The 23,644-nt window shown below is 46.9% G+C and overlaps 1 protein-coding gene across 1 annotated transcript in view; it reads left to right on the top strand.

The window, feature by feature from the left end:
• Window positions 1–19,606, top strand: part of NYX (nyctalopin) — a 47,286-nt gene extending 27,680 nt beyond the window's left edge. Inside the window, exon 2 of the mRNA XM_085620536.1 lies at window positions 18,102–19,606. Coding sequence (XP_085476662.1) covers window positions 18,102–19,504 — 1,403 coding nt within the window. The 3' untranslated portion in view covers window positions 19,505–19,606. The remainder of the gene's footprint in view (window positions 1–18,101) is intronic.
• The last annotated feature ends 4,038 nt before the right edge of the window (window positions 19,607–23,644 follow it).

The raw sequence follows: 23,644 nt of genomic DNA, 5'->3' as shown, positions 1-23,644 counted from the left end.
TGCAACTGTCAGTCAGCATACTCTGGTTTTGCGTGGGCCAGAGCATTATGGGGTGTGAAAGAGGTCTGTGCTCATGTCAATCTTATAAGTCTGAAAATCTTTAACAAAAAAATTAATTTGCAAATCACAGTGTTGGGTGAGACGGTGACCCCTGTGAGCATAGAGCTAAACACATGTACAGAACGCAAACTTATGTTTTCATACTCACGGCTCCAATGGAGATCATGTGATGAAACCAAAACACAGGACTGTACAGAGGCAGAAACTAAGGGGCATATCATCAAGCACCGGCGATAATTATCGCTAAGCGCACTTAGCGCTAGGATAATTATCGCTGGGAAACGTTGAATTTTATCGCTGAGACAGCTTGCTATTAGCATCGCTTATCTCAAAAGCGATAAAATTCCAAGTGCTAACTGCCAAATGTGAGATTATCGCTGGAAATCCAGCGATAATCTCACAAAGTTAGGCGATAGCTTGCTGATAGGGCATGGCATACTTAGCCATGATATCCACCTTACATAGGATATCATGGCTAAGTCGGTCTTGAAGCAGTCGTAAGGAAAGTAGCGATAACAGAGGTTATCGCTACTTTGCTTTTCGCTCTGCAGGGTAGCGTGCCCATTGATAATTGGAGAAATGTCGCTTAGCGACATTTCTCCAGTTATGTCAGGGCAGGAACGCCCACTTTGCATCTCATTAGAGATGCAAAGATGGGCATTGGGGGAAAGGGCGATAATGCAAGGATTCACGCGATAGCGGGACCTTGCTGATAAGGCGATAAAATTATCGCCGCTTTTCGTCCGAAAAAGGACGCAAAAGCGGCGATAATTTTATATTGGCTCCTTGATGATATGCCCCTAAAATCTTAGGATAGTACACACTAAACCTGAAAGTTGATAAAAGAATGTAAACTTTCAGAGCTAGCAAGATATTCGAGAATTCTCATCTACGATGCCATACATGAGAGTGAGACTTTACATGACAGAGAAGAGCATAACTTGATATCATTGAGCAATATGGCTGCCAGGGGGCATGGACAAGATGGTGGCGATGTCGGATGCTCAGTGAAAAGCTCCGCTCCCGGCCCTGCTGTAAAACCCTGCCTAATCCTGTGCCAACTCCGTGGTTGCCGCTGCAACATCCTGCTGGGTTTCCCGTGAGCCGGGGTGACTGAACCATAGCCCGGAGTAGTGCCATGGTGGTACGATATCTGCGGCAGTGCAGAGATGGAGGAGGGGGGCCTACGCTGTCCCGCTCTACTCCCCGTGAGGTGGAGACTACATATGGGCTGCGGAGAACGGCCTGCATCTCAGGGTCCCCGTGGGGGTGGATGCCCGCCTTCCACATTGGCTGCCACTGTAGTGGGCAAAAGAACGATGGATTTAACCCAGATCTCTTGACTGGGGGAGAATGTCTGCATTGTCAGCATTCCGTCCATCATTTGTTTGTTGTAACGCTTTTCGCCCTAAGTGAGATGGGTATGCCCAGACGTGGGTCCCGTGCTCACTACGCCACTGGAGTCAAGCTATCCTGGCTGATGACGGCTGATAGCCAGAAACCGGTCCTAGGATGCTTTATTCCGGTCCAGGGAAGACATGGCTTGGCAGTTCGGGCTGGACTGTTCCCATGAGGCACAGGGTCAAGACTGATTTGCATATGGCCATGTCTGAACTGGGGTGGCGTAGTGGGCAAAAGAACGATGGATTTAACCCAGATCTCTTGACTGGGGGAGAATGTCTGCATTGTCAGCATTCCGTCCATCATTTGTTTGTTGTAACGCTTTTCGCCCTAAGTGGGATGGGTATGCCCAGACGTGGGTCCCGTGCTCACTACGCCACTGGAGTCAAGCTATCCTGGCTGATGACGGCTGATAGCCAGAAACCGGTCCTAGGATGCTTTATTCCGGTCCAGGGAAGACATGGCTTGGAAGTTCGGGCTGGACTGTTCCCATGAGGCACAGGGTCAAGACTGATTTGCATATGGCCATGTCAGAACTGGGGTGGCGTAGTGGGCAAAAGAACGATGGATTTAACCCAGATCTCTTGACTGGGGCAGAGTGTCTGCATTGTCAGCATTCCGTCCATCATTTGTTTGTTGTAACGCTTTTCGCCCTAAGTGTGATGGGTATGCCCAGACGTGGGTCCCGTGCTCACTACGCCACTGGAGTCAAGCTATCCTGGCTGATGACGGCTGATAGCCAGAAACCGATCCTAGGATGCTTTATTCCGGTCCAGGGAAGACATGGCTTGGCAGTTCGGGCTGGACTGTTCCCATGAGGCACAGGATCAAGACTGATTTGCATATGGCCATGTCTGAACTGGGGTGGCGTAGTGGGCAAAAGAACGATGGATTTAACCCAGATCTCTTGACTGGGGGAGAATGTCTGCATTGTCAGCATTCCGTCCATCATTTGTTTGTTGTAACGCTTTTCGCCCTAAGTGGGATGGGTATGCCCAGACGTGGGTCCCGTGCTCACTATGCCACTGGAGTCAAGCTATCCTGGCTGATGACGGCTGATAGCCAGAAACCGGTCCTAGGATGCTTTATTCCGGTCCAGGGAAGACATGGCTTGGCAGTTCGGGCTGGACTGTTCCCATGAGGCACAGGGTCAAGACTGATTTGCATATGGCCATGTCTGAACTGGGGTGGCGTAGTGGGCAAAAGAATGATGGATTTAACCCAGATCTCTTGACTGGGGGAGAATGTCTGCATTGTCAGCATTCCGTCCATCATTTGTTTGTTGTAACGCTTTTCGCCCTAAGTGGGATGGGTATGCCCAGACGTGGGACCCGTGCTCACTACGCCACTGGAGTCAAGCTATCCTGGCTGATGACGGCTGATAGCCAGAAACCGGTCCTAGGATGCTTTATTCCGGTCCAGGGAAGACATGGCTTGGCAGTTCGGGCTGGACTGTTCCCATGAGGCACAGGGTCAAGACTGATTTGCATATGGCCATGTCTGAACTGGGGTGGCGTAGTGGGCAAAAGAACGATGGATTTAACCCAGATCTCTTGACTGGGCGAGAATGTCTGCATTGTCAGCATTCCGTCCATCATTTGTTTGTTGTAACGCTTTTCGCCCTAAGTGGGATGGGTATGCCCAGACGTGGGTCCCGTGCTCACTACGCCACTGGAGTCAAGCTATCCTGGCTGATGACGGCTGATAGCCAGAAACCGGTCCTAGGATGCTTTATTCCGGTCCAGGGAAGACATGGCTTGGCAGTTCGGGCTGGACTGTACCCATGAGGCACAGGGTCAAGACTGATTTGCATATGGCCATGTCTGAACTGGGGTGGCGTAGTGGGCAAAAGAACGATGGATTTAACCCAGATCTCTTGACTGGGGGAGAATGTCTGCATTGTCAGCATTCCGTCCATCATTTGTTTGTTGTAACACTGTGGGGCCTGTGGCAGTTTCAGGAAAGCTTCCCGCCTCCCCATCCGCAGCGGAGACTATTGTGAAGTGGGCCTGGTCCCTGCTGACGGCGGCTGGGGGAGCACACCAGGCCGGACCGTGACAGCCAGAAAGAGGTATGGCACTGAGCGCAAGGGCTGGGCCGGCATTGCAGACCCGGCGGGGCGGCGGCTGATGTGGTGATCGCTGGCGGTATCACGCTTGGATGGGTCAGCAGGCTAGGAGCCATCTGGTGAGCCCCAAAGAGACTGGAGGTTGTGGGGCTCTGACACCCCCATAGCGCCAGTGGGGAATCAATTGCTCTACACTGCTGGTGAAACTTGATGTGCCATGTGCTTTGAATGGTGCAGCTTCAATAAAGGGACATGGTGAAATATATTTCTGCTCATAACTGCTCTGCTGTACTAATTGCTCACCCTACCTGCGGCCCTGTGCCGTCACAGCTGCTCAAGAACATGTGCATGCTGGACTGAGCTTGCCCTCTTCATTGACACCATTCATGGACCTGAGCATTGGGGGGTGTCTCCAGTGGTCTCTGCTCCCTCCCCTGCCCAATTTTCAACTGTTGTGCCTGCTGCTGTCATGCACTGAGGCTTAATGGAGTTTCTGTGTGTGGAGAACCTGGCATTGCCATCCTGGGAGCCAGTGATTATCGGTTGAGGGTACCGCTGGGGGGCCCTGCTGCCTTCAATCTCACCCCCACCTCCACTCTGTGTCATCTGCTCCTGATTGCAATCCCCGCTTCTTTACCCACCCCCCCACCCTCCCGCACACGTGCAACTCTGATCTGGGGGTCGGGGAGTGGAGCTGGTGGGCCCTGGTCAAGTGGGCATGGATCTTCAAATTGTGGAGGTGATGGAAAGGGGCTCAGACGATGTTTCTCCGGTGGGGTCGCGCTAAAGTTGGGGACTACGACACTCACACTGTTCATCTTTAACTCTCCAATGCCTGATGGGTCCGCCTGGTGCCTAGCTATTGGACTGTGTGTTATTGGTCGGTGTCTTCTTGTATACCAGTGAACTCTCCCCCATTGTCTTAGCAGGATTGGTCTACATAGTGGAGCTTCCCTCTGCACAGCCGGGTGAGTACGATAAGGCCAAGGATATGGAGTCTATGCCCCCTCGTCAAGGGAAGTTAGATCACTACACCAAAGCACTCAACCCTCACACTGGAGGAACTTTCTCAGCCTAAGCCCGATAATGCCTCCCTCCTCATGGCGATCCAGGCCTTGCGTGAGGCCCTGGACGAGCAAGTGGGAAGGTTCGTTCGGAGGTGTCCCTCCTGCAGAAGGACCTTCGTAATATGACAGAGAGGGATATAGACACAGAAAACAGGATCTCCGAACTTGAAGATACAGTCAGGGGACTTCGCAAGGAGGTGACGGAGACCCGTACGACTAACAAGTACATGCTGTGGCAGATAGACGATGTGAAAAATCACGCATGTAGGAATATTTTGAGATTTGTGGGGTTCTCTGAGGGCGTTAAGGGCACCAGTATGCTGCGGTTCCTTGACACCTGGCTGCGCACGATAATCCTTCAGGATGAGTTCTCTCCCTGCTTCATTATCGAGTGGGCTCACTGTCCCTTGAGGGGGAGGAGGCTGCCTCCGGGCGCTTCCTCGCAGCCGGTGATTGTGCGCTTCCTGAACTAGATAGGGACATGATCCTAATGGAAGTCCGAAGTCGGGGAGAAGTGCACCATGAGAATTCCAAAATCCTAGTCTTCCCTGACTATTCGCATGAGGTCTAACGCCAGAGGTGTAAGATTGATTTGGTCAAAGTGAAGCTGGACATTCTTCAAATACAATACATGCTCCTGTTCCCCACCAAGCTCAAAGTGATCTTCTAGGATATTACTCTTTTCTTCCAAACACCGGAGGAAGCCTAGGAATGGATTGAAGAATGCCCCAGGCTACCTTCCCCGGGGGAACAGGCCTCAAGAAGTTCTTTCCACACTGTGAAGGGGGCCGAACTGAAGTTCAGATAGAGACTGTGGAAGAAAGGTAAGAGGACTCTGCAATTGGGGAGGGGATCAAAGAATCCATGGCGTGATCTGAGACCCAGGGGACAGCAAGACCACACTTCGTATTCAGATGGCAACAGTACAACAACATCCAAAAGCTCTAGGCAGGACAGCAAGGATTGCCCTGTGACCAGGAGAGACCCCGGGAAGTGTTTGGACTCCGATTTCGACTCACCACACCCACTGGCAATCGCATTTGATCATATGGAACAACACCCGGAAACAGACTCATCACCTAGTGTGTTGGTGGAGAAGAATACGGCAGCATGACTACGGACCTAGTATGACTACATCGGATCCGGGATGTGGAGGTGTGAACCACACTGTGGCCATTCCCCCCCCCACCCTCTCCTCTATCTAAGACAAAAGACTCGGGGGGCTCCTGAACACAGTTTTTTCTTTCATTTTTCCTTGTGTGTATTTCTTTGTAGCACCTCATGCCAGAACAAAGCTCACTGGAGTGGCAGGCCTGGATTTTAGCCTCTCCAGTTTGAGGGACTTAGTTAACTGGGTGGGTTACAGGCTTCTCTGTCTCTTCGACGAGTAGTTTTTGTTATTTAATTAGGGTCTTCACTTGCCGGGGTCAGGTGTGGTCTAGAAGGGGTGAGGGGGATGCTGAGTTCTAGGGGTAGAAAGGAGTTTAAGCATTCAAGGAGGGGGGACCACAGTCTGATTAGTTGGGGTGCAACCCAGTGGATATCAAACACACATTCCACAATCATCATTAATGCCATGTCACGCAGCCCACCACTAGATGTAAACACTCTGAGGATCCTCTCATGGTGTGTTAACGGTCTCGGAGATAAAGTCAAAAGAGGCCTGGTGTCCCAATACTTTAAACAGATACACCCTGATGTTATTCTTCTCCAAGAAACTCACTTCTAGGGTACATATTGTAGATTCCTAGGTCGGGGCCTATGTCACTTTAGCACACGCAGGATATATGATGGGATCTAGAGGGGTCACCATACTGATTAAAAAGCACCTCCCTTTCAGCTGGTGAAACGCTGGTCCGATCGCTATGGGAGGTACGTGGGAGTACAGGGGATCTGGGGCAGAATGGCCATCACTCTCCTTAGCGTATATGCTGCCCCCTGACTTCAGCAACCCACACTAGTGAAAATATCCGAAATTCTGTTGGAGGCTAAGTCCCCATTACATATAATAGAGGGGATTTTAACAATGTTATAGAGATGGCGCTGGACTGCTCCAGATCTGCCGGCGCAGTGGCACCGGCCACCCCACTCTCCAGGTTTACTTACGCTCTTGGCCTGTCCAACCTTTGGAGGCGCGCACACCCCCAAGAGAGGAGATATTCCTACTTCTCTGGGGCCCACAGAGTATTTTCTCAGCTTGACTATATATTTATCCCTCCTGGGGAAGTGGGTGCCATTACACAAGCAGAATATCTCGCCAGGGGACTCTCAGACCACTCCTCCCTATTGGTGCAATTGGACGGGAGGGGTCGTGGTGGGGCAGCTGGAAACTCAATGCATGGGACCTAAGGGACCGGGAAGTGGTGGTTGGACACTGAGTAGACACAGAACTGTTTGTTAAGGAGAACGTAGACTCTTTCGACTCGAGGGTGATGCTCTGGGAGGCCTTTAAGGGGGTTTTCAGAGGTTCTGCACAGAATCTAATCGTAGCGGTACGGTGGGTGCATCAGATAGTGGGATCTGGCAGTGCCAAATATGTCTTGGAAAAAGATATTGCTGAGGCCTTTGCGCACCACTATGAGGATTTATGTACAGCCAGACCCCTACATGATACTGCTCGAATTGTACTGTTCCTGGCATCTCTCCCCATCTCTGTGCTGGATGGAGATGCTCAGGCAGTGCTGGAAGCTGACATCACACTGGAGGAGATGCAGACTGCCACATCAAAACTCAAGTCGGGTAAGACCCCGGGCACCAATGGGATCCCCGCAGAAGTTTTCAAGCATTATGGATACTTGTTGGGGACCCAACTCCTGCACATGTTCCAGGAGACGGAAGAGCAGACCATAGACAGACGATGATTGTAGTAATTCACAAGGACCGTAAGCCCAAGGATAAATGTTACTCCTATCACACCATTTCCCTGTTAAATATTGAGGTAAAGATATTGGCCATCATACTGGCTGCTATGCTCTTGCAGGTGATTACTTCCCTGATCCACAGGGACCAATCTAGCTTCATGCCGGGCAGGTCAACTCAATATAATATCCGACGAGCATACAACTGGATGAATGAAAATGATTCCAGGCCGGAGACACATGTTCTCCCACATTGGATGAGGAGAAGCATTTGATCCCGTGAATTGGCTTTTCCTAGAACAAACGCTGGTTCGGTTCGGTCCCAATTTTCAAAAATGGGTAAGTCTGCTCTATCAAGCTCCGGTAGCTGCAGTGAGGGTAAATGGGACGTGATCCTCTGATTTTCCCATTGGCAAGGGCATACGTCAGGGGTGCCACCTTTTTCCCCTCCTGTTTGCCCTCACCATAGAATCATTGGGGTGTATTGTGAGGCCCACCCATACGCTTTGCCCTAACAGATGCGGAGGGGGCGGTGAGAAAATCTTGCTCTATGCAGATGATATCCTCCTATCTATTTTGTAGGAATAATTTGAGATTTGTGGGGTTTACTGATGGTGTTGAGGGCCCCAGTATGCTACGGTTCCTTGTAGGCTGTATATTACGAAACCGTCTCAGACCCTCTCACTGGTTCTCCATTTGTATATGAGAACTATGGCAATTATTCCGGCTATAGAATTAACTAGGGCAATCGGTGCTATTTCTTCCGAATGGTGAGATGGCTAGATCCCTGGTCCCCTGCTCTTTGCTGTGTGTGCCCGATTGTTTTAAATATTTGGGAATTTTTATGACACTGGAAAAGGACCTTTGCTTTGAGAGGAGCCTGGGAAGAGTGGCGAAGGCCTGTTGGGAGGAGCTGGAGAGGGTTGCCGTTAACATTGCTAAGCCATGCTGCCCTGTTTTAAATGATATTGCTCCTGAAGTTACTGTATGTACTACAGAATACGTTCTACAAGGTCCCCCCCCCAGAGTTTTTTGCCCAACTAGACAGTGATCTGAATACTCTATTGTGGGATGGGAAACACTCCAGAATTGTGCTAACCACGCTACGGGGGGGCTGTTTCTCTGACTTTGAGGTGTTCTACTGGGCGGCCCACCTTATTAACATTAACAACTGGCTCTTTGCCCCACTTGACTACTCCACATTTCGAGTGGAATGCGTGCAGTGGGAGAAAAAGTCTTGTCTCCACTACCTTTATGGGGGTAAGGGCGTACAAAGACTCCTACCTGCCACTTAGGTTGCCCTGCCGGCCTGAGGGAAAGCCACTAAATGTATGGGTTGGCATCATAGAATTACACAGGAAACACCCCTGTTGGATGGAGTTTGCGAAAGCTCAAGGGCTTCGAGGCCTGGGAATTAATTGGACTTAATTGGGATTTCTAAGATATGGGGAGTGCTAGTGAATGGGAGCCTCATGTCCTTTGCTGAGATGCAGCAGGAATACGAGATGAATCCTAATCAATTCTTGAAATACACGCAGATCTGCCATGCCTGGCAAGCTGAGGGACTCCTGGGAGATGATGTCCCAAAATTTTACCTGCAGGAGGAGTTTGGGAATGGAGCAGTTTCCCTAAGGTATAAGGCTCTGACCAACAACATGCCAGACAATCTCCGCCAGTTAATAGGGTACTGGGTGGCTGATCTGGGAGAATTAGAAGACACTAACTGGGAGGTGGCCCTGATGCACCCGAGGGAAGTGGCGATAAAGGCGAAGCACTGTTTAATCCAATTTAAAATCATCCACCCGCTTTATCTGTGCTGTGGGGGTGGCGGGTGGCACTTTTATACACACAACCTGGGATTGCTTGCACATCCAGGGGTACTGAAAGGAGGTTATCGGGGAATTGGGCAAGGTTATGGGAGAACCCATTCCTCTTGATCCCAAGTTTATTCTTCTGGGAATCCCCAATAACTTTGACATGCCAAGATCAAAGCTTGTGTTTTGTAATCTGACCCTTGTAGGGGTCAAAAGGGGCATGGCCTGGTATTGGGGAGTAGGGCAATGACCGACATTGCAAGAGTGGAAAAGGGGCATGGATATGTACATGGTGGCCGAGAAAATTACATATGCTGGCAGGGCTTGGTCCCACACGTTTTGGAAAATCTGGAGTGGTTGGGTGACGTATCACTCCCTGGATCTCCTAATTGATGTTGGGACTTGATGCCGAGCAGTATTGCACTGTGTTGGAGTATCAGAGCCTGCATAGAATTGTTGTGCTGAACTGTACATTTTTCCTGTGCTGTTGCCAGAGATTTGCTGACTGTGGGCTGCCAGTTAGTGGGTGGGAAGGGGGGGCCGAGTCACTGTTTGATGTTCGAGTCAGCGACTTCTTCCATATGTTGCTGACAAAGTTATCTTCATATGCTCTTTGGTACTCTCCTGAGACAATGTTGTACCATTTCAAAGATAAAAGCGAAATAAAAATCATTATTCCAAAAAAAGAATATGTCTGCCGCCACTGCTGGTATTCTAAGGCAGTATATATTTCTAAATTCTACAGTGGTAATAGACCCCCTGAACTCAGTCTCTCTTGAGGTTGGGCCTCCAACACCTGCTAGGTTACAGGCAGCTTGAGCTTGCCTGAGGGCCAATCCATTCCTCACTGCATCTCCACTGCATGTGCTTGGAAGAACTCACTGTAACATTAAACACCTTTCATAAATGGAGTTACCACACAACCTCACAAGGGTTGCCTCCATAGCAGTTTGCTTCCCCAAATGAGGCTCCTGATATGGGATCAGTTTTCATATGGAAAGGCTAAGGAGCAGAGTGTGGAGTAATGAGTAGATTAGGTGATACCCTGAAACAACGCTAAAACCTTACACATCACAAGGTGGACTTGCTACAGGACAGAACACCAGCCAGATGTACAACACTGAATCTAAACTGGGTGGAGAGGAGTAAATAAGAATGTGCTGTGGCAGGAACTTTTTTGCATATTCTGAAAAGACCTTTATCGGGAGAGGTGTTGGTCTTAAGATCCTCGGCTGTTGGCCTAAGACTACATCTCAACCTATCAGCACTGCAATGAATGGTGACTACAAAGTGACAGTGCAACATACACTACTTAATAGTGGTGGGATAACTAGGCTGATGGCCTAGGGAGATCTGACCCTCAGTTTGTGTGATGCATGAATGTGACTGGCCATGTTGATGGATGGGACGTGTACCTGGAGATGGAATGTTCTAATAGGGTGACTCATTTGAGGTTAAAGATTACAATCAAAAGGGATAGTGCAGAAAGAGTAGCTTCTGCTTATGCACACTCCCATGAGATATCACAAGGAGGCCCACAGGCAATGTCACACACCACGGGACATCAACGAACTAGAGAAAAAAGTATTAGGCTTCTCAGTAAGCCTATTGGATGAGGTGTGGGTAACACCCTAAATCTCTGGTCATCATTTAGTGTTTCATGCTAAGTCTGGTGATAAACTTTTGATTGTAAGGGGCTTCAAAACCAATTTTTAACCTTGTTTTATTGCTGGAGATCTGATAGAGAGAGAGTCATTAAATGTTCTCCTTTTGCAGGATGACAACTTCCAACACTTGAGGAGCTTGGTTATGCTAACTCAGAAGTTAGTCCCCAACTTTGAATAAATATGATGAATAATAGAAATAAATAATAGAATAATAATTCCCCCAATGGCCTGGAATGAGAACGATGTGTGCACCCTCTCAAAGACTTACAATTTTACACTGGGTCTTTTATATAAGGTCTCAGCTCCAACCGTTCAGTTGATTTCCCACAACAGAATGCTCTAGGGGATGTGTCCAGGGTGGTACCTTCCTTCATACCTTGTGCCGTGCTTAATTTGTGTCAGTGTCTGGTACTTGACACTGGCACTTATTTATGAAAATACACCACGTTCGAATTCTGTGCTTATTTTTTTAGCAGAGCTCAGTAGTAGAGTGTTTAACTATTCAATATACTGAAAAGACATTGATAATGCTTGCACCTCCAGGCTACCCTGACAGCCTGGGGTGACCTAGAATAATACAAAATGTCACACTTGTTTAAATGTGATATTTAGTAATTCTGGCACTGGCCTTCAGCAGCATTGGCAGGAGCTTTGGGTGGTGCCAGATGCACTGGAATACTGTCAAAACCACTTTCAGAGGACAATGGGGCAAGCAGGAGCTAGTGGGCCCAACCGTGAGGGTTGAGGCCCATTAATCCTGATGTCTCAGGACCTAACTTACTATCGGCCCTGAGCATCCAAGCCAAGTACCCGTTCCGCACTTGACTCTCAGTAATAGTGTGGGTTGAGCAGTCCAAGACTTCTCGGAGAGGAAGTAGTTGTATGGAGGTGAACACAGATCAGGCTCAAAATACGTTCAAGAGCAGTAAAAAATGATTCCCCAAATACCTGCTTTTTAATGATAAAAAAGGAGTATTTATATACAAACATAAAGTGAAATTCAGCATACAATACAATACAAACAGTCCCCTGAAGCTAGGGCTCTAGTGTTTGATAGGCAGGCCCTTGAGTCCCCCTTCTCTCTTACTAACTGTAGTGGTTATTTCCGATTCACTATAGGTGACATTCAGTCTCAGGAGTCTCACTCCAACTCTTATTAATAGTCCATGTTCCATCGCCCGAAGCACTATATGGCTGAACAAAATTCCCTTCTAATCCTATGTTCAGTCTAACCCACTCCTGTCGGGATTGAGCTTCACGACAGCCACCTTTGGTATATGGGGTCACCAACTTCACTCCGCACATAGACTATGGCCCGATCAGCACAGCAGTAATTTTCATGGCATGCTCCTCTGGTATAAAGGGTCACTAACATTACTCTGCACACAAGCTACGGCCCCATTAATGAAACCACGGCTAACTTCACAGCGACCCCCTCTAACATATGGGGTTGCTGACTTGAATATGCACACGGATGATGGCCCGATCGGTGCACCAGCCAAATGCTCAAACCTCACTGCAGGGACCCACTCACCAGGAACCCTCACTGGACCTCGCTCCCTCCAAGCACTCTCTTCTTCCTCAGAGAGCACACTGGTCTTGGCAAGCAGGCAGGCACTCATTCTTCATGGGTAGGTGGTCTTGGATTTCCCTGGGTGATGTCCCCTGACCAAGCTGGGAGACTGGCAGTCCTTAACCCCCTGCTTTGGTTATATGCGGAAGTCTTGCAGAGCTTCTTATCCTTGCACAGCTAGAATGGCTGCTTGACAGTTGACAATTTTGGGGGCCTCAAGCTCCCCTTTTTATATTCCATTTCTAGACACCAAAGGCGAGTTAGGGTCTGAATCTTTGAAGTTTGTGTTGGGGGTCTGCTTCCTTTTGAACAGCCCATTCCTGTGTTCTGCCCTTCCTCCAGAAATCGGTATGTCACAGAAGGAGTGACTTCAAAGCTGATAGTCCCACAACACAGGCCATGGGAGTGACTACAGGCTCACACCTGGATGTCAGTAACAGTGATTGCCTCAACAGTTTATCCCAGGGCCCCAGCCCACTCTTTATGATTCTCATATCAGCCCCATCTCTATCCTGAGATGTGCCCAGGCTCCTGTTCCTCAATCAAAGAGAACCTTGTGAAGTGTACCGAAGAGCCTGGCTCTTCTTTCTCCAGTGTGTGACCCACCCAGCTCACAGGAATGCAGTAGTCCACATATCTGACTTGGGGGAATCCTCTACCTTCTCGTGCTTCTCCAGTCAGCCCTGGGTCTCCTAAAATGGGACCCAGAGTCTTCCATATATTGTACCATTCACAGGTATACATACACCCAGCATATGCATACAACGACACATGGGCTGCACAGTACTACATACTAACTTGATGTATGCCAAGGGTGAATTAAGCACGCAGCACCGGACCTTTACACGAGTGAGTCAGTAGGCCTCACTCCAGTGACACAGGTAAAACGGCATTTTCACTCCTACTGATCACTACACGGTATGTTGCCACCACCGCACTCGTGCAGCTTAACTCCTGACAAATGCAGTAGCCTTTTACCACAATGAGGGTAGTACTTTGGGTGCCCCTCGAAATTCAAAAAGACTGCAATCTGTCAAACAGGTCTATGTTATGGTGCACACCCAAAATGCCTGTTCACCCTTGACAGTAAAAATCAGCACCAGTGTGGGCTACGCATCCATCACCATGCGAGGGACTATTCCGTCCTAACAAATACATTGGGTCCTGGCATATATATTTTTATAAATTAAGATTGGCATGTGCGCTTGTCCATAAATTCTGGTCTTCTGACACGGGGTTTACAGATGTGCTGGCTTAAGTTATGGACAGAGTCATTGATATGCCAGTTATATTGGGAATGTGGTCTTCACAAGACATCATAAAATGCTTACCAATCTGGTATTTTCTGTGGCAGGCAGGGACATTACATAAAAATAAGTCTAGTCCAATGCACTGACAAAGGACACAAAGGTCCAGATATATGAAAAATGTGTGCAACTCTGTGATGTGTGAAAGGGAGAGAGGGCAGTACAGCACCATATCTACTAACATATGGCTCTGTTTTCCTCTCAGTCTGTGCTGGTGCATTTTAGGTTGCCATGTGCCAACGTACACACCCTTTAACCATAGTGTAAGGGAGTGTGTATTCTGTAAGGAATAGTTTTTGTAGTGAAAGGGAGCCTTCCATAACTAAAACTATCCTTTATGTTTCCTGCTTTGTATGTGTGGCATTCTTGCAAAGCAGGAAAAACGAGACGAAATGAAAACATATCTCCTCGTTAAACATGCCTGAAGAAGGCATAAGGTTATGCCGCGAATTCCTGTCTACGAATGTGTAGTAATAATGAAGACGCCTCTGAAGAAGTTAAGAGCGATACGTTTATTTATATAATGAAGACCCCACAGACAGCGCGGGATGTGCGTGCAAGCACTGTGCTAGCTGGAGGAACTGTCATTTTCTAACCGTCACCAAACGGGTGACCAACTGTCAGCCAGCACTGGGCTCGCGCTCCAAGGGGCGCGCGAGGCAACCGGCACTCATATGGTCCACGCGCCAAGGGGGCGCGTGGATAGATCACTACAGAATGTTTATAGACAGGATGTGCATCCAAAACCTTGGGTTGTTGCACGGCAAGGCCCATGTACTTCCCATCAAACACCCCGCTCTTAACCCAAAGTAACGCAAAGCAGTGCTTAAGGCAATTTTGCGTTACTTTGGGAAACTATCCAATGCAAATCCTGATTTGCGTTAGATAGTAAATCCCAGCATAACACTGTGCTAGGTTTGCATTACAAAAACGAACGCAAAGCATTAGTAAATCTGGGACCTCAGGGAACTAACTTGGACGTTGTGCATGCAGGGCCAGCTTTAGGACGGTGCGGCCGGTGCACGGCACTGTGCGCCAAGCTCTGGTTGGTCGCTTAAAGCACACACGGTTTGAAGCTAGCAAGGGGCATGCCTGCTCACGCATCTTACTGACCTTGAGCCCAGAGGTTGTGTGGGGGCAGTCATGCACTACACACACCAGGAAAAAGATTATGACAGCAGGCTGTCAGCAGCCGCAGCTTGTTATTTAAAAAGACGAGCAGCTTGCTTGCCTTTCTCATGTTGCGCAGCAGAGCAGGGAAATCCAGCGCTGAAGAAGGCCCGTCCAGAGGTGTCAGACATTTCATGGGAGCAGCTGCACTATTTCCATGGGGGGGGGGGCTATTTTTCCCAGAGAGAAACACTCAGGAGAGCCTGAGCTGTTTTTTATTTTTTGCAGTTTTATATAGCGCGAACTCGACCCAAAGGTATTGGAGCGCTTTACATGAGCACCAGTTACATTCCACAAGGACGCATACAGTTTTTTTGGTAGGTGTGGGGGATTAAGTGATTTGCCCAGGATCACAGGATGTTGAGCTGACGCCGAGACTCACACCTGGTTCCCCCAGCTCCAAAGTCTGCAGCTCTGTCCCTTATGGCACATCTGGTCCTTATACCACATCCTCTCAGTTATCAGAAAATAACTTTGAAACAGGTCTATGCTGGGCCATATGATCCCGTCTTTAATTTTGATCTCTAAAACACCGATCTTTTTCTCAATACTGTAATAACTCTTAAGGTAATCCATGTCAGGGGTGCAGTGACTGCCTCGTTTAGGGTTTAGTTATTTTGCATCTCCTAACAAGGTTTGCATTTTATAGATGTGTGTTTTTGTAGTTTTTTTTACATGTAGCGAATGATTATTGTATAGTGTATATGCTCAATCGAGTCCCTTCTAGATGTCTGGGTGATTACAGGGTACGACTTCAAGGAAGTACGCGTTAGTCACAGTGCGTCAGTAGATCATAAAGGTGTGCAGACTACATGCTCTTCCAATCATTGGCCTCTCTTCAGGGCAATGTTAACTTGCGTGCTGATAGTAAAGCCTAATTTATGTGAAAGTGAGTGACGGGGGTACTCAGTTGTGGAAATTCAGACTGTGCAAAAACGAAAAGAAATTTCAGGGGCTTATTTATGAGCCCATGTGACACTTTTGCGCCGCCAGTGCGTCACTTTTTGTGACACACCGGTGGCGTAAAAAATGCGCTATGTTGCGCCATATTTACAAAGTGAGGCATCTAGGCAGATGCGTCACTTTGTAAACCTCTGCGCTACATTATAACTGCATTCGGTATAATGTGGGCAGGGTGGGTATTCCCCCGTATCAAAGCCTCGTAGAAGTGGCGCATTGAAATCTATAAGATTTTAGTGCACCACTTCTAGGATGCCAATGCGTGAAAACCTTATGCCTGCTCCATGTGAAAGGACGCATTGCTGGAGTTGTGTCGGAAGTGTGACACAACTCCAGCAATGCGTCAGTTTTGTGCCGACAGATAGGTCAGTAATACTGACGTATCTGTCATTCCTTGCGACATGATGCGTCATACAGTAAATATGATGCATCAACAGAGTCGCAAGGAGGGCACACTGAGAAGTGTTGCAGCGATGCAACACTTCTCATAAATAAGGTCCTCTGTGTTTATAGATAAGTGAGAGATGCAAGTAAGTAAATGCAAAGGCGTGAGTGAAAAGTGTGATGAAAGAGATTTGAGAGAGGCTTTCAGAAAGATGCAGGGAATAAGAGGGTCAAAGTGTATAGCAGAATGAGAGACTGCAGAGGAAAATGCTACAGAAGGAAGAACTGGAGTAAATGATTCAGTCCAAAGCTACTCCTTTCACAGAACTTAGAAATGTTTATTTCACAGTCTCATATTTTCAGAATTGATCCATTTTCAATTCTAATTATTCACATAGTGTCATTCATTTATATGATACTGTCAATAAACACTGGCAAGACCAATAGGTCTGGTTTGTTTTATGCACATGTTCGGTGCTCTGTGATCTATCAGGATTCAATTAAAGAAAACTCAGAGAGGCACAAAATCCTTTTCAGGTGGCACTCTGTCAAAAGCACTGGATTCTATCTCAAATGTTTTAAGACACACAATTAATTAAACAGGCCTCACCTTTTGGAACGGATTCCTAGTTATGTTCCTTTGACCATAGTTATTTTACAGACCACCTACAACCGTTACATCCCACTTAAATCCCTGAAAATGGGAGGGCAGAGGGGCAACCTAGATTCATAAACCTGCATTGTTAAAAGAAGCATTTACTTCTAAATTTCTGACTGTTCTGTGTGAGGGTAAGGGTCCTGCTAGTGGTCAGTACTGACAGTAAATACTGCCTGCCATTGAAATGTGATGCTGTGCTGTCTTACATTAAAGTCCTTAACTTTACAAATGAAAATCTCTGATCTGGTTATTGGTAAAGACTGCAAGAACCCTGCCAGCTTTGCAGTCCCTATTTACATTTCACTCCCTTTAGTTCATATTGCATGGTATGCTCCCCAAGCCTGTGGGTTTAAAAAATAAAAAAGTCTCAGGATTGTATTTATGATGTTTCTGAAAGAATTTAAACACGTACAAAAATCACGTCAGAATGTTTGCAGATTGAAAAAGAATGTGCACTATGATTATACTGATTAATAACATTTTAACAGCTGCAGCGGTGGTGTGTTTTGTCACACATACACAACGTTGACTACTAGAAACTTATAAGAAATGTCATACTCTGGAATGCCTACCGAGGGGGTATCTGCGCGCCACCGCTGCTGCCTGATCCCTCGCCAGCCCCATCCCCTTAGCCGACTCATTCCCCCGCTGCCGGGCATTGGGTTCCCCCAGTCCTCGCTTTGCTCTCTTCCCCCTCTTCACACTTCTGTGTATAGTTGGGATCCCCCCTCTTGGGGAGCACGTGCTGCTATTTTTGATTGTGGGTTGCCTTGTGGGTGTGGTTTTAATTTTTGTTGTTCTTAATTTAAAATGAAACCGCATAATGGGGCCTGGATGATGTGGTTTTTGACATTGTTATCTACTGAGAAATGCTCCTCCTGTAATACCACGTGTTCCATGAATGTATGTCGTATGTTCCTACCATTGCTAGCGGCCGGCCGGAAGGTTGTGGGCCCATACTTGTATACTTTTAAGACCTGTAATAAACGGTTTAAAAAAAAAAAAAAAAAAAAAAGAAATGTCATACTAATTCGCCAAAATCTAATACAGTCTTTTTTCTCTCCCTATCCTATCTCATTCGATCCACATTTTCCCCCATCTCATTTACTCCTAGTTGTTCTTTTAATCCAGCCAATTGACGCCGTCTGGGCCTGCGCGCGTGCCTGCCCTGCTGACTGTGCATGCACTCAAGAACGAAGCTGTTCCGTTTTATGCGACCGGATTGGACTCCCGGATGTGCCCGTCCGTTTCCCGTGTGAGGCGTCGTTCATTACCCTTGACAAAAACAACATCAAATTTCTGTCTGAAAGAGCCTTTGGGACACTGCCTTCCCTCAAATCCCTATCACTGAAACATAACAATATCTCGTTTATCACTCCCGGCGCCTTTAAAGGGCTTCCCAACTTAACAGAGCTGAAGATGGCGCACAACGAATACATCCGTTACTTGCACACTAGAACATTCTCAGCTCTGAAAAGACTGGTCAAACTTGACCTCGCTGACTGCAACCTTTTCAACATTCCTGACCGGATTTTTGTAGAGCTTCCATTCCTTACACAACTTTTCTTGTTTGAGAACAACTTTCGAAGGATCCCAGGGGCCATTCGCGGAATGGAGAACTTGACCCATGTCTATCTGGAAAGAAACCGAATAGAAGCTATTGCATACAATTCTCTGCAGGACCTAGGAAACCTGAAATATCTCAACCTCCAGGAAAACAAGATTTATGTGATTCACGACCTGTCCTTCCAGGATTGCCGGAAAATGGAATACCTTTATTTGAATGACAACTTGATCATAGAGCTGCCTGAAACTTCCTTTAAAGGCCTTGGGCGCTTGAAGTTACTCAATTTAGGAGGCAACCTAATAAGGAATGTGACCAACACTTGGTTTCAGGACTTGTTTGAGCTTGAAATACTTTATCTGGACCGTAATAGAATCAACTACATCGAAGAAGGATCTTTTGAAAACCTAACTAGTCTGGTATCATTGCACTTGAACAGTAACAACCTGACATCTCTGCCCTTCCCCATTTTCAAACCAGTTTATTTCATCGGTCGGCTTTATCTCTTCAGGAACCCATGGGAGTGCGACTGCAGAATTGAATGGTTGAAGACGTGGATGCTCAATTACAAGCTGGTCCGAGATATTCCCTGCGCCTCCCCCAACTCAGTTGCAGGAGCCGACCTGAGCGAAGTCTTTTTCGACAGATCCCCAGAGGGTTCCTGCCTTGATCCGATGGAGAGAAACCTAAGTTGGTTCACCACAACTCCCGCTGAGGAGCTTCGCTCTACAATGGAGACCAGGCTAGGCAGCCTCCTCTCCAAGCTCCTGATGCAGGAGGGAGGTTGGATAGATGTAGAGAACACAACAGATACTTCGTATAATGTGACTACATACGAGGCTTCTTTTGGGATTGGGACCCATTGTGTGAAGCAGAGTCAACCCTGGCTTCTGGTTCTATCACTAGCAGTGTGGGTTCTTTGTGGTTTTAGCTCAGTTAATGAAGCTTACTGATTTGAAACATTTGACAGTTTTGTTTTTTTGCACAACAGTGTGGTAATACAGTCATGGGAGTGGTCAGGCTATGAGAGTTGAACGCCATGTTGACGTTCACGTTTCAAATACTGAAGCACCAATAAAAAAAATGTATCACACACTTTTTTTATAGGCAAAAAGCATTAAGCATACATAGTCTGCAAATTAAGCATCTTTTATGAAGTTTGAATGGCATTATGGAGCATGTTAATGATTTTATATAAAGTACCTCAGATTACAGTTACTTGAGATGTGCACCCTTTTCCAAAACATATGTGTTGTTCCTTAAATAAATGCTTTAGCATCTACCAAATTCGCCATTGAAGCCCCAATTTAATTTTAAAAAAATTTTCAGTTTTCTTTTACTTGGGTGTACTCCATTTTAAGAGCTGCTTTCAACCTTTAAAATAGTCGGTAAATATTTACTTTTATCTAGTTTTCCTTTTAGAATTATCTTACTTGAACCCAGATTACGTGTTGGCCCTCCTTTGGTGGAATTACATCTCTATGCTGAAGACCGGCCATTACAAACTGAAAAGGAAAATTACTGCTCGGGCCCAGAGTAACTGCGTGCTTTACTCGCCCGTTTTCACCATTTCAATGAAAAAACCCTTAGACTGTTCTTGATTTTGGTCAGCACTCTTGAACCCCTTATACTGGAAGGGACAGAGGACAGGATGTGCAGCGTGCAGTCCATTACATCAGCAAACATCCAGTGTCAAATATTGCACTTTTATTTTCCAGCAACAATAAAATTCAACTTATACTTCCCTCTTTTGCTTCTGTAATGATCTAAATACCACACTTCCTGTCATCCTTTGTCAAATCCTGTAGTTAGGGGTTCATGGCTTATCACCAAGGGGAGAGTTGTCTAACAAGACAATGCTCATAACAAAGCCAAGATAGAGGGAAATAGCTATTGAAGGAGAAATCTAGTAGAAGATTTTTTTAAAGTTGCATCTCACCTTATATTATGAGTCCCACTGAATGGGAGATATCTCACAGTACACTACACTGTTAAAGGGGCACAGTCACAGCTTACAAATAAGATGCCAGTGTTGCCAACAGAAATGTCTTTGGGAGTGCATAAAAGACTGCACGGCAATATTACATTTTACGCCACTAAATCATACGCTGCATGATAATCTCTTACGCATGCAAACTCTCTCTCTCTTTCTCTCTCTCTCTCTCTCTCTCTCTGTTTGTTACACATCTTAACATTAGGTGTCCGATGGAAGCCACTTCTTTGTGTTCAATGATTATGTAAGCTTGAATTCGCAGTGCTTGTGATGTTGAAAGAACATCAAAGCCTACCATTCCATACCAAGGGCGTGCTTGGCAGGGAGACCACAAGTGCCAACGTTCCCTAACCCATATCGAGATTCAGCCAATGTTAGTAGGACAACATCCGTTACCACTTGTGGTACAGTTATAAAGAAATTTAGCCTCCTCCACAAAGAGTGTAGCCTACTCCACAAAGGAATTTGTAAATCTACACATATAGGTTGTCCGATGTATTAGTAAAGAATTATATTCCTTTTTAGAATTTTTACAGAATTTCAGAAGTATTCCTGGGAAGCTCACTCTAAAAATTGAGTTATTACTTAAGGGGTAAGTACCCACCTCAAGTAATACAATCCTTGTGAGGATGAACCACTAAAGTCACTAAATAAACCTGAGCTGAGCCCCCTGGCAGCTGCGGCACAGAGCAGATAGGCGTAACTTAGAGGCAATATGTAGAGTTTTTAGGTAGTACTAAAACAGTAACAATGTTGAAATGCAAAACAATAAAATCCCGAAACAAATTAGAATTATAGAATATACTTTGGTAAACAAAATGACACCAAAAAGACAAAACTCTAATAGGGGAACTAGAGATATAAATGTTTACATTTTTAAGTCGAAGTAGCACAAAGAAGCATATGATAGTCAATGGTCGTGGCAAAACAGGACCTAGGCGCAATTTGACATTGACCGCGATGGAGCACAGGTTGGATATAGTAACCAGATTCAGCCTGCTCAAAGATGTAACCTCCTGACTTTAGTCCTTTAAGTTCAAAACCACCACAGAAGTACACTTATAAAGCACCCAGGACCTTAGAGGAGGCACTTTGAGACTCACAGGATGGTACCAGGGGGAGGCCAACAGGAGGGTGTAGTCCAGGTCCAGTTGCCACTGGTTGGCTGAACAGTTGTAGAAAAGGGCCTCTTGTAGCTAATTGTATCCCTGTAGCTTTAACAGGCTATCAGCCTTATGACTGTTGGATTCCACTTCTTTGTCCAGGTACTAGAGTTAGAGCAGAACCACTCCTTCTTATGTTTCAGACAGCAGGTTCAGTCCTCTTCTGATCTTCCACAGGTACAGGAGTGTTCTAAAGAGGATGCCTGGAAATGCCACATGTAAGCCTGGCACAAGCTTGTAGGTGGGAATGATCCCAGGGGGAAACCTTAACCAATGGGATCAAGTTTACCAGGGCAAAACCTACCCACTTTGGACGTTTTGAAGATGGTGAAAGTTTTGATCACACCAAACTTGGGCTCGAATGGTTGGGTGTGTATGAGAAGTGTACTATGGTATCCTAGTGTCCACTCACATCTAAAACTAAAATCCATTCTTATGTAGACTCTGTAGCCCCAAGAAACTCAGAGAAGCCTGGTAAAACAAAAGCTAAGTTCAAGATTCTCACCCACACCTACAAATGCCTCTACATCACAGGACCCCAATACCTCAACGAGACAATCACCTTCCACGTACCCAAAAGAAACCTCCCCTCCACCAACCTCGCCCTCGCCAAAACCCTGCACATCCGCAGAGCCAGAACAGGGGGAAGAGCTTTCTCCTACATCGCGCCCAAGATCTGGAACAAGCTCCTTATCAACATCAGGTGTGCCCCTTCCCTGGACACCTTCAGGAAGACCCTCAAGACCTGGCTCTTTGACTGTTCGGAGCTGTGCCCCTCCCCCCCAGTGCCTTGAGACCCTCACGGGTGAGTAGTGTGCTTAAACCCCCCTGATTGATTGATTGATTAAGTTCATCAGCAACCAGACAGTGGATGCACATGAATTGTGTTGGTATCTTGTTTTCCTCCTTAGAAATGTGCCCCTAATGTCATATGTAAAACCCCAGCAGACCTGTCAAGCATGTAGTTTCAGTGTGATGTAAACAAGGAGTCAACCCCAATGGGGGCTGGTCTGGCTGGTGGACAAAAGAAGGGTGCATGTCTGGGTGTGCTTGTGACAAGGTAGGCCTCTTTGAAGTGAATCAAGTCCATGGGCCCAGCCCACGAGCCGTCCTGTCAAGCAGTGGTGTAACATTATACCCCGCAGCCCCTATGGTGCTTGGACCCTGAGCTCTGAGCTCCAGGGGGACCCCTCAGCACAGTTCACTGGTACGAAGGTGGTAAGTGGTGGGCTGCCAGGGGGTGCCCTCCATGTACTCTGCAGGGAGGCCCCTCAAGTGTTGTTACTCCACAGCAGTCAAGGGCACAACAACACCTCCCCACACCCAAAGACTTTTGTCCCTGTTCTAGGAGCAGGTTCTTACCTCATCCACACCCAATAAAAGGCCAATAACTAGCTGACCGAAGTTGGAGAGCAAAATGCAGATTTAGGGGCATATTTACTTACATTTTATGCAATGCGGGACAGCAAGCAAAGTTGCTGCGCTGCATGAAAGAAAGACAGCTGAAATGTGGCATATCAATTAAGATATGGCGGATTTTTGGTGTCTCCCAGGGCAGGCGCATTTTGTGCTGCCTAGTATCAAAGCAGGCACCTTTTCACCATGGTGAAAGGGTGCTTGCGTTACAGGCAGGATTGTTTTGTGCAGGAAGGAATACCTTCTCGCACAACAACAATCCTTAAAGGCATTCTGCAGCACACATAGAAAGTGGAAGTAACAAGGAGAAATATAGATATTTCTTCTTGTTATGTCTGGTTCAGGGAGGTGTAACATTTTGACACATTCTAAGGTTTACTAGCTTTAGTAAATCTGTGAATGCAACAAAATCCGGAGGTGGATGCATAGGAACGCTCATGCTCCAACCACTGAATGCCTCCCTAAAGCAATGTATTGCAAAGCAGTACTATGCCCTGCCTTGCGTTACTTTTTGGAAAATA

The sequence above is a fragment of the Triturus cristatus genome, chromosome 8 (assembly GCF_964204655.1).
Source record: "Triturus cristatus chromosome 8, aTriCri1.1, whole genome shotgun sequence".
NCBI lineage: Eukaryota > Metazoa > Chordata > Amphibia > Caudata > Salamandridae > Triturus > Triturus cristatus.
The sequence above is the reverse complement of the archived record's forward strand: the minus strand, read 5'-3'. Positions and strand labels throughout refer to the sequence as shown.